This window comes from Saccostrea echinata, unplaced genomic scaffold, assembly GCF_033153115.1.
Source record: "Saccostrea echinata isolate AGI-Se365-2 ecotype Australia unplaced genomic scaffold, CSIRO_AGI_Sech_v1 ptg000001l, whole genome shotgun sequence".
NCBI lineage: Eukaryota > Metazoa > Mollusca > Bivalvia > Ostreida > Ostreidae > Saccostrea > Saccostrea echinata.
Genome location: NW_026889750.1, coordinates 22,637,516 through 22,649,830, shown reverse-complemented (window position 1 = coordinate 22,649,830; position 12,315 = coordinate 22,637,516). Strand labels below are relative to the sequence as shown.

Here is a 12,315-nt window from a genome sequence, read left to right as displayed (position 1 = left end):
TTAAGAAATCTTTAATACATATGGCTTAAAAAAAAAGATCTAAAACTAGTTTAAGTATCAGTTTTGTTTAGAAACAAAAACCGATTTTCATAAGAAATAACTCCGCCGAAATATGGCTGAAATATAACTCGGCGCTCAGCATTAATCAATCAAACAATCATAAGAAATAACGAAGAAAATATTAAGGGGGGTGTCGAATTTACATTTTAAAACCCTAGAGGGGACAATTAACATAACGTATCCAGGTGCATATTGAAAAATAAAAGAGAAAGAATGGTTTCCTTTGCAACAAAACTAAACCAACATAAAAGCATGTACATTGGCATGTCCCAACTTATTGAGGACAATATTTTTAAAGTGTAATATTTGTTGAAATTTGAATACCCACATTAATTCAGTGTTATGTTTTTTTTTGTTTTTTTGTTTTTTTTTTTTTTGTGATAAAGCATTGAAAGAGGAAAAGTTGTTGATTCCTGTACACACTCCCCATTCATTGAAGATCATAATCTTTTTCCACGTCTGTTTGTCAAAATTGGGGACATATATCTAGTATGCAAGCCTCTCATTGACACGTTGGCCTGGACAATTTGCAGAAAACGATTTCGGAAAGAAAAGAGCTCAATGACTTTGAAGACAACTATCGTAGGACATCCCACCCGATTCCATAAATTAGACGTCAAAAGAGGAATGCACAGCAATGCGTGACGATGAACGGGAGAAATAAACATAAAAGCTCCAGACCGGAAGTTATAAATCTATTTCAACCGCTTATGACCACGATGAATTGTATCTCTTGCCTGGCTTAAAATAACCGTTAAACGAAATGGTATAAATTAACTCGGTATAACTTAAATCGAAAGCTACCAAAGTAATCACTTAAAGTTTAAAACCCAGAGGGAATAACACGATCACAACACAATGGGGTTTTCAGAGGTACGTTTCGCAGGCATGATGGGACATTTTTTTTTCACCCTTTAATCATTCAATCATTTATAATTCCAAAAATTTTCTTTGATTGTATGTGTTATTTAACACTTCTGGCAGAGGTTGAATTTTAGTATAATCTAGGGGTAAGGATTATGAGAGGATAATTTGGTTAATTACAAATGCAATTCAATATCCTAGTATTACTATTTAGGTTTTTAACTAAAGATCTTTATTTTTTCATCTAAGATATCTCAGCAAATGAGGGGAAATATTTGCAATTTATTTTTAATCAAATTTTATTTTTCATAAAAATTAACTTCTGTGACTATTGCCAAAATAAACTGTGTGAAGATATCTAAACCCTGCAATGTTTGATTTTTACATAAAATAATTTTATTCTAAGACTGCATTGTTGTGTGAAATAGAAGGTTATGAACAAAGAACTAAAAAAAAATTAGTGTTAATTGTTCAAGCTGTATCTTTTTGAACTATTTTTTTTAATCCAAAAAGTTCTTTTTTACACCAGTTTACATTTTTGACGGCAGTTTACATATTTGTCGTCTGTTTACATTACATTTTCAATTAGTCTTCGGAGTTACTCTCCTGTGAGCAATATTTACGAAAAAAGACAGTGACATAATATACACACAACAGGTTCGTTACAGACAATGCTAAATATCATTGAATTTATATCGTATCAATAATTATCTTTGATGAAACCAATTCTTTAAGCAGTTAAAATAAGAAGTCCCGAGACAATATTCTGTTCAAATTTGCTCTTTACTTCCAATATCGAATTTATTTTCTGATTGATTGTCTTGTCTTTTCTTTCTCTTTTATTTTCTTTTCAAGCGTCGTTTGGTTTAGTCACTGTTTTAGTCTAAGCATTAAGATTTAACATAATGGAACTCGTGTTTTCATATATATGTAGGATACTCATCCATTATAGAATTCGAAGATATGCATATCTATTCTTCTACCTAAGAGTTGCTTTGTAGAATCATGTACATGTAAGGCAAGCAAAGCCGGAAAGGGGGGGGGGGGGTATAGAGAAAATGAGTGCCTTCCTACAGTTTTGAACTTTAAGGGAATACTGCTTTATGATTATGAGGACTTGTAGATTATATTTTATATGTTCCTTGCCATTTTTTGCGAGCAAAAGTGGCATATGTTGCAATGAGTTATAGAAAAGGATTTGATTGAACTGTTAACAGGGCAGTTGATTTTTGAAAAAAATAAAATAAGAAATTGGAAATTGCGAAAAAGTAAATATCTTGCCAAAATAAAGTATTCTATTTATATTTGGTTTACCATAATAGTGTTTCTATTCAATATTTTCAACAACAAAAAATTCTTTAGTTAACAATAAGTGAATCTCCAAGTTTTTTTTCTGCTTTCTGTAGGAATATCCCTATATACTACTATAATACTTTATTCGTGGGCATTTTTCAGTGGATAATAGTTGTAGAAGTTTATACAGTGTACATACCTGACCTAAATAAAAAGTACTTTTTTCATATGCAATTTTCTGTACTCATCATTCAGTGAGCAAAGATGAGATATGGGTATCCGACAATCACCTGTATTTTTAAAATCAATAGTTTTTACACATACACTGCATTTATGCATTTTTTTTTTGTCTCATCGTCTGAGAAAGATATAGTATTGGGGCCTATAAGAGGCATTCTTTAATTCTTATTTGTCCGTTTTATTTTATTTTACTCATTACATTAACAAGTATTCCTAGTACTCACCCAAAATTTTAATGCTGGTTTTCAAATTATGTGTGTTACATAGTCCCCAATTTTTTTGTTTTGTAAATATGGCTTGTATCATGCTTTTGTTGACAGACAAATTGCTGAAAAGTAAATTATATATTTTTAAACAAAATGAACAGTGAAAACAAGACTAATTCTTATTAACTTGAAAAAAATATTGAAATGAAAGTTTTACCAGTATATAACCCATGTAAACAAATCAAAGAACGAGCCTTTAAAATTACAAAGCCTGTATCTCGCTCGACAAATGACATTGAAATTTTGGTTTTACGCTCAAAATTCCAAGACAAAGCACTGTAAGCATATTGACACTGGAAACGTAAGATTTGAAATTTCTAAGGTCAACTCGTGGCTATGCCTTCTTTAAAGTGTGTACAAATGTAATTATATCACGTGAACACGTATTCTTGGAATTAAGGTGTTTTACCTTATGAATATGTATAAGTAACGCAAATTGATAGGTATATAATTTCCAATATTTGATGTCCATTAGAGAGTTTTACCAACATTATCCGTTGAAGCGCACATCTTAGGATTAACTATCGATCGGATTCTAGAAAAGAACTTTTCGTTGGGGTAGGTATTTCTTGTAACATTTTATACTTTTGCTCTTCAAGGAAACAGGTAAAAAAAAAATTTAAAAAATCAAATACTTAAGACTTCTTTTTATCCCTATGTTTTGCCCTCCATTCATTTGTATTTTGTCTCATTCCTGTGGAAATTCGCATTAAGGGAGAATTTTCAAACTTTGAAAAAGTCCCGCAAAATTGGCTGATGATGTAATTGTCCATTAGTTCGAATAGTTTATTTATATAAAAATCTAATGTAACTGTCAAATTCATTACATCACAACTAGTTAGTTGAATTGTAAATTACACGCATATAGACTAAAATTTCTAATGTTGTTTCAGTCTTGATAAAGTGCACATTCACATTGTGTCAAATAATTTTTGGAATTCAAAATAACCATCTGTTCCTTGTGTTTGGAATAAAATAAATGTTATCACAGTTTATTGACATCTAGAATACTCAATGATTTGCCAATATTATTCATTCTTAAAGAGACACATTTTTCTATACAAATGCATTAATTGTTGCCAACAAGGATTGTTGAACTGATCTGTCTGATAATAGAAAGCAGGGAGTTTAAAATGAACACTAATGATCTTCTCTGGTGATATGTTTTAATGGATAGCTAGAAGAGCAAATGTCTGTTACATGCTAAATACAAGTATGTTATTGGTATTAATACCTCTTTTTAGTTCCAAGAATAACACTAATGCTTTTTTCTTTTCTTTTTGGATAGGAGTGCAGTGATATCAATTAGTATTTAAAAGCAGTTAGACAATTTGTGTTATATATTGCAACTTTACAGCATAATTTTTTAACCAAGATCTGGTTTGATTGGACCACTAAACTGGGTTTCTACTTATTGAGTTGTTGTTTAAATGTGAATTTCCATCTTTTTCTTTTGAAAATTTGGATATAATTCGTTATAACATACATTGTATTGCGTTTTAAATTGAAAAAATGAATTATATAAAGTGACAAGTCTCTTTTTCTTCATACATGTACATGTATAATATACGATGTACAACTCAACGAGTTCTGCATTTTATTTACTTTAAAGTTGTAAATTTTTCTTCATTGTCCAAAGAAAATGGACTAAAAATTTTTCCACATTATATAATTCATATTGTTGATTAATTGGTTTTTTTTAATTATTATGATAAATATCTCAGCTTTGCAAAAAATATTTTATGTCTTGCATTTTATACTTGTCATTGGAATACAAAATGTAGCTAAACATACATTTCCTTCCAGTTTTGAACTATGAACCACAAAGGACGAAGCAGTATTCAATAGAATATATTTGATTTAAAGTAGAGGGTGTCAAGCCATAGTTTGTCATAAAAACCTATTTTTCCTGATTAGAAAGATTAGCAATGATATCATTCTAGATATACATTTATTTTTCAAAGGCGGATCAAGGGTCGGCGCTTCGGGCGTGCCCCCCCCCCCCTTTTGATTTTTTTTTTTTGGAAATGTTGTTTGTATAACAAGCATTTACCTTCGGTTTAGTCCAGTTTAGTACATAAATTGATAAAATGATACTACTGCGCCCCCCGTTGTGAAATTCCTGGATCCTCCAGTTTTTTCTAACATTTTAGCGAATTGACGGATACAAACATCTAAACATTGCTTCTGCAAATAGTCTGTGTCTCGTTAAAATTGAAAAGCCAAGTACATGTGACTTTAAACATGTACAATGCAGTGTGTATTATATTTATCATACGTCCTGAAATAAGTTTCTTCGCAATAACAGTTTTAAAAATTAAGTATGTAGTATTTCAACAAATGCAGGGAGTAAAGAAAAGAAGTGGGTATGGCTTTGGTTTTATTGTGCCCTAAAAATGTATTCAAAAAGTTCTGAAATTTGCTAATTATGAATTGAGTATGTAAGTTTGACAAGGCATGAAAGAATTAGACATTAAGGATGACAGTTAAGGAAATATGACATCATCAATTTGGTGTATTTCCAAGTTTTAAACAGAAAAAGTCTCAAAATGACTCATTTGAGGGTTTATATTCCTTAAAAAAATAGTGTCACAGCCGTCGACCACTTCAATTTTCGGATATGTTGTGTAAAATTCTTTGAAAAATCACATTTCTCATAATCTTTGTGGGGAATGCATTTGGACTATATTATCTTAAAGAAAATTCCACTGAAAATTGATGTCTTCTACAACTTTTTTTAAAGAAAATATGGAAAATGCACAAGTTCATGACGTTACAATTAGCAGTTGGGATGTCAACTGAGAAAAACAAATCATATTATCTTAGTGAATGGAATTTCAACGATACAGAAAGCACAAGTTTGAATTTCTTACATCACTTTCATATTTTAGAAATAAAGGGTCAGATTTGTATTGAAACCGTACCTTGTTCTTTGTTACTGAACCTCTACTTCTTATGTTGTGGCTTAAAATTCCATCATATGTTTGCAAAAGAAATTTATAACATTTTGCAATAATTCAATTGACAAATTTTCCACCTATAATATTGTCCACAAGAGTTCTAGGGGATGGCTAAAACAATCTTAATGGAACTTCACAATAATAATAATCACCTTGTCTAGTTGTGCTTATATTATTTAAAATTTTCAAAATGGCATCATTGCTATGGAAACAGAGGAAATATGAAAATCTAAAATATTTTTTTCAGCAACAGTCATTTTTTTCGAAACATTAAAGGATTATTCCTAGCATCAAGTCAAACTGATTTCTATCCCCAAAAAATGGAATAGCATGGATAAACGTTTTTACTATTACCACGGGAACAAAAAGGAAGAGTCTTCTTTTCATTTTGAATTTTTCCTCCAAAAATATTTTAAACTGCATAATATTGATGTGTAAGTGTCTCTCAAGTTTCTGGGGTTTAAAATTTCAAAAATGCCTCCAATTTCCATGGAAGCAATTTTGGATGAATTTCTGAAATTTAGCAAAAAATTTTAAAAGTTATTGCTTAGTTTATTACAACTAAAATATTGCATCATTTGGAGTCTTTGGGGTGACAAATGCAATAGCAAAGTTTCTATTTTTTTCTTTGATGTCATGATATGAATTCATGTAATATAGGTATCTTCAAACATTTACATTTGCTAATGTTTTGACAACTTTAACATTACAGTAAAAACATTCATAAATGTATCGCATCTCATTTTAACTTTATCTTTGTGTCCTTATTTGGGAAAAGACGATAATATCAAGTTTAACCGAGACCTAGAAGTAGAGTTTAAGTAACTTAGGATAAATACATATATAACCGCTTTAGTGGTGCATGAGGATAATAACCGACCTGAAATATTTCCGATAATGTGTCGGCATTTGTGCTCCTAGTTGGTTAATACCATATTTACACCAACAATAAACAAGCATTGTAAATGAATGAAATTTAATTGATGTAAAGTATAAGTGCCAATATTATACTGTTTTAGCATGCAAAAATTAGTTAAAGAGCATTTGTAGTGTCGGGTAGATACGAGTTTTGAATCGACAGATGCTTGTCAAAAAATAAAGATGTACAATATGTCCACAAGCATATATATTTGCTAATGTCATTCAGACAAGCAATGGAACTATTCTATAAATAAAATTGTAAAATTTAATAGGAAAAAACGGACAAACAAACCTATACATCACATTGATTCTCTTGGTCTTTAAGTTCTGAAACGAGAAATGAGGTCAACTCAGTTAATGGTACATGACTTTTTGTATAATTCATCTTGCTTGTCGACCACGCTTTTGAGATCTGTTTTTAATCGTATTCATATCTAATGAATTTCTGTAATCAGTCTTGTCCTCATGCTTAGAATTATATTGCTTCCATATATGGTTTGGGTGTAAGATGTTGCCAAACTGACTTTCTTTCTTTCTTCCATGAGATGTGAAGTTAAATACATGTACATGTGTATACCAAGTATTTTTCTACATGACGAGTATATCAAAAGATTCTCTAAGTTCCTTTTCAAGCCTTCAAAACTAAAAGAATAATAATTCAAAGGAATAAGCACATCATTTTTTAATGATTATGTGGTTATGAGGTACTTACTGACCTGAGAGTACTTGAGTCATACAAAAATAATCACGTGATTCCAGCTACGTTATCATACAGATAAACATTAAAAAAAAATGATTTAATACATTTTTATATTCTCACTTAAGGATAAATAACACAAACAAACTTTTTTTCAGAAATCAGCAATATTTCTCATAGATTTATTTTCAAATAGGTAACCTGAATAATATTTGCCAGGTAAAATGGGAGAATTTTATAAGTTTTTGTCACCATGTAAAAAATGTGTGCAAAATTTTGTATAGAATTACATAGAACACGAAACAAAGTCGCATATCTAAGCACCGAAGGAAACTTACGATTTCTTTATATTTTAGGGATCTATTATTTATGAAATTTCTACTCAAAATCAGTCAAAAAATATATATCAATCCATGCATCAAATTTTTGTTTGTGTTATGTATCCTTAACAGGCAAAATGTCCTACCCGGTCGCTGTTGTCTAGTGGTAGGGTGCTCGCTTCGTGATCGGGAGATGATTCTCATTCTCGGCGCTGCGTCAAACCTAAAACGTAAACACAGATAGTGACAGTTCCTTCGCAAGGCGCCCGGTACAAGCAGGGAAAATCACGAGTCTTTCGGATGAGACTTTAAGGGTGTCGCGGTAGGCGTTGGCACGATAAAGAACCCTCACTGCTCAAAGGTCCTGAATGTCGAGTAAATTTAAAGCCCATCACCGGTATATAGTGACATTTCTTTATGAGTGAAAAATTCTCGGATGGGACGTAAAACATACAATTAGTCAATCAATCAATCAAAATGTCCTACCTGGACCAGACTTAATATATGAAGCTTTACATATGACGTCATAACTACAATTTATTTCATTACTTCAATTAAGGAGAGAAAGCGTTTAAGGGTAAGAACATTAGATTATACAATGTTGTTTAAGAGTTAACCGCAATTTTCCCTACACGATTTTTAGGGATTCATTTAATAATAGGATAGAGTGTTTATTTTGAACCCCTCTCCAAACTGCTGTAATAATAAAATATTATATGCAAATTTTGTTCACTCTTCACAAACTTTCACTTATGATTTTTCGAACACACGAAGTTGATTTTTTAAAATTCATATTTTACAAAGCTGTAAATTTCCAAACCCTTTACAATTTTCTTGTTGCGTGCGATCGATATCCAACAAATGTCTTCTCATGCATTATACAGATGTAATGCGCTGGCGAAGAACAGATCATGTATTCCCATGGCTAATGTCAGACAAACAAAAACATTTTATACCCCAAACCCTGAATTTTTTGTATTTTTAACCATATGAGAAAGAAAAGTTATTTGTAAAGACATTTTTATCCGTCGTAATTTTGCGCTTTGACAACATCTACGATTCCAAAAAGAGTACTATATTTCGCCGCGAAAATTTCAGTCTTACAACCGCTCACCTATGGTGACACAGTCTACTCCACTGCGTTACGAAGCGAAATCCAACTGGGAATAGGGAGAATAATAAACAGAAAATTCAATGTTTTGTATGAAACATAATAAGGAATTTATTTCACGAATGGGATATGATTTTTTTTTATAGTTTCATGAGAGTGAAATACGAGTTAAAGCATAAAAAAATCTTGTCCCACTCGTTATAAAATAAATATTTATTAAAAATTCCATATACAACTACAAAACATGGAGTATACTGTAAGTACGGCGTATTTCAGTGAGATATACCATAGTACCATTTGTTTTTACTGTTTTGAAAATTTAGCTGATGCATGATAGAAATTAGTAGTTTCTCAAGAAAATTCTGAATGTTTTCGACACCTAAATATCATATTAAACCTAGATATCTTGCATGTCAGAAATCAAATACTTAATAAATATTAATTATCGAAAGAACTCGAATGATTTCAGGTGACACCCATCTGGCGACTACGTAAAACTTACTAAGCGAACACGCTATGCTTCACATAAAACATGTTTTAAATTCTATTCATGCCAGAACTTAGTGTTCATACTCATTTTTTCTAAATGGTATATATTAATAGATTTAGTGGTGGCAAGTGGGCGGGGGAGGGGGGAATTATGCTGGAGGGTGAAATACTTGTAAGGATGATATTATTGATAAACACCCTAATTAGTACAAATCTACGGAAATTATTTAAACATTAAAAGTATATTAGCTTTTATAAAAAGCTTTACCGTCTTGCAGCAATCTTAAACAGTAAACTGACATACATCTATCAGGTCGTATCATTCTTGAGTAGTAAACAGAGATTAGATCCACCATAAGAGACAGTCCAAAGAAAAGAAAAAAGATAAACTCAAATTTTATTAATATTTTAGTGTTTGCATGCAAAATGAGAACAAGTCTGTGTACCACAAAAATAGTTAAACCCCTTTTTAATAGTTGCTTTAAAACATTAAAGTGTTCGTTTTAATTATTGCTATTTTCTTGTGTTCGTTTTGTCGATTTTTTTAAGATTGAAAAAAACTTGAAAAATTGATAAGTCGTACGAAAATTAAATCAGCAGAAAATTATATCCCTTTCCTTGAACAGCATTTCAACTAATGAAAATTTTCATATCATGCTTTTTCTGTCAATTACAAAAGGAAGGAAGTGCACAGGCCGAAGACTAAAATAGTTCAACTATGCATATTGTTTTCCAAGGAAGACGGTTATGATATGGAAGGAAAGGAGAAACGCTAGACATCACAAATTTTATCGCAGACCCTAAAAAGGGTAGCTTTTAAGAATAATCTCCCTGTATCCAGTGGCATACAACCTCCAAAATTATTATTATACCATATACATGGATCATACTCTTATTTTAATCATTTATGTTTTGTAATCTTTCTACCACCCACACTGGTTCCCAGGAAAAGGAATTATAAATAGTTTTAGATAATGTATCTTTTTCCGAATGATTACATATAGATTAAATTCAGAATTCTAATGTTAATGTCTTGAAATGAGATGACAATAACATTATAATGAAATCGTGATGCATAAAGACATAAAAGCTATTACCACCATCAATATGGAGGTCATTAGCATATGAACAATTTGAAGTACGTATATGAATGACACCGGTGCTGAATGAACATCCGATGACGGCCATTACATTACGTTACAGGAAGTTGTCCACGATATCACACGGAGGTGATTTCCATTAAAATGTCAATTTACAGATTTTAATTCCCGAAATCAAAGTCGTACTTCCACTTATTCGAACACAACTTAAGCGCTAATAATCATACAGTACTTTTGTTACTAAATAATATGTACAGCAATTTATATGCCCTTCTAAAAAAATTGACTACAATTTGACAATTAATGAATAATATCATGCACGATTCTGAGCTATCATGTTCATTTATTTATAAAGGTGATGAAACTTGCGGAACTAGTGACTGTTTTCTCCTTTCTCTTCCTCGTTACGTTCTCTATGGGAGATGGTGCTCCACAATGGCGACCACAAGGCAGGTTTGGAAAACGTCTTGATCAGAGATTTCCCTCCTCATGGCAACCAGGCAAGTTTCACACTTAATTGTGATGTGTTAAATAAAAGAACAGTAGGGCACAGCTATTGAATGAATGATTTTTTTTTTAAATTTGATACTTATCATTTTTTTTGGGAGGAAATTTAAATTGAAAAAAAAGTTAGGACAAAACTATAAGGACCAGATCTACGAAATACTGTCCAAAATATCCAAAAGGTGCTTCAATACGAATTTAAGCACCTATTACAATATATATCATTGTTTTATTTATTTTTATTTTTTTGCAAAAACTGAATTATGGCCCTATGTTGCTCCAATTCCTTCACTGTTCTAGTCACCGGCTCCACTCCACTTATGTACAAAATACATGTACTGTGTATCAGCAAGAATTGTACACTAGTTTAATTGTTTAAATTTTCCCCACTTTTTCTATGAACAGTGTCCGGCACAGAAAAAGACATAGATGTTTTTCCTGTTTTACAAGAACAGACAGATGAACAGACAAACAATGTAGATAATCTTATAAATGTATTAAAGAAAGTGTGTGTGGAAAGCAACGTACCCGGCCTATATAAATGTTACAGGTATACTATAAGCTTTGTTTCATATACATGTACATCGTAAGTTGATAGTCTAAGTCCACAAAAAGAAAGTTTAGATTTTCTCAGTGAGAAATGTTTTAAACTAAAATGAATATTATAAGAAAACATTCATGCTTCGTTATGTAATTTTTAATTTTTTTTTCTTTGCTCAATAGAGATGACACTCTTAAAACATTTATACATGTACTTTCTTTTTAATTTTCAGGAGGACGGACTCTAGTTTCCGATCGTCTTCAGGGAATGCTTGAGGTGCTTCTGACCTGAGGGCCTCTGTTTTTAAATGACAATTTGATTTCTCAATAAAGGCCATATAAATTGTCATGAATCATTCTCATTTGAAAATTGAAACCAAATTACTGTTAACTTTTAATGTACCTCCCCCAAAAATGCACAAAGAGCTCGTGACATCAACTTCGAGATGATTGTGAACTGATCAATAATGAACTAGAATTCAATTTCCGGAATTATTGCACTCATTGTAAATAAATGCATGCCTAGTAAAAAAGAATAAAATTTATTCAAAGTAAAATTGCTAGTTTATTCCACGGCACTCTTTTTTTGCACATTTTTACTCTTCGATAAAGATGTGTATTTGTACGTCTATTTTGTTGAAGAAATAAAACCCGTAGGGAAAAAAGTCATTTGTTTGGTTTAAAGCCATTATCTATTTAAATTTTTATTGAAGTGATAAATATTGAGACCATGGAAGAACTGAGTAGTTCTCTTATTTAATGTCGCAAAATATTGCCAACTTATTTTGCAGAATTCGTTGCAATCGTATAGCGGTTTTGATGCAATCACAACCATTAATAAATGTTAAAATCTGTTGGACAGAAAACACAATATATGATTTGGGAACACCAAGACACCAAACAGTCAAAATTATGTTTGCATTGTTTCATAAAGTGTCTTCGAGTAGCTT

General features: G+C 31.2%; 1 protein-coding gene across 2 annotated transcripts; it reads left to right on the top strand.

The window, feature by feature from the left end:
- Positions 1-871: 871 nt before the first annotated feature.
- On the top strand, positions 872-11,922 carry LOC133201333 (uncharacterized). Of its 2 annotated transcripts, none has more exons than XM_061337177.1 (4): positions 872-933; positions 10,677-10,821; positions 11,231-11,375; positions 11,599-11,922. In XM_061337177.1, the coding sequence occupies exons 1-4, from the start codon at positions 919-921 to the stop codon at positions 11,639-11,641; spliced, it is 348 nt and encodes a 115-aa protein (XP_061193161.1). In that variant the 5' UTR covers positions 872-918; the 3' UTR covers positions 11,642-11,922. The 2 variants fall into 2 exon arrangements, with proteins under 2 accessions (XP_061193161.1, XP_061193221.1); XM_061337237.1 differs by lacking the exon at positions 872-933 and adding an exon at positions 3,199-3,281.
- Positions 11,923-12,315: the final 393 nt, after the last annotated feature.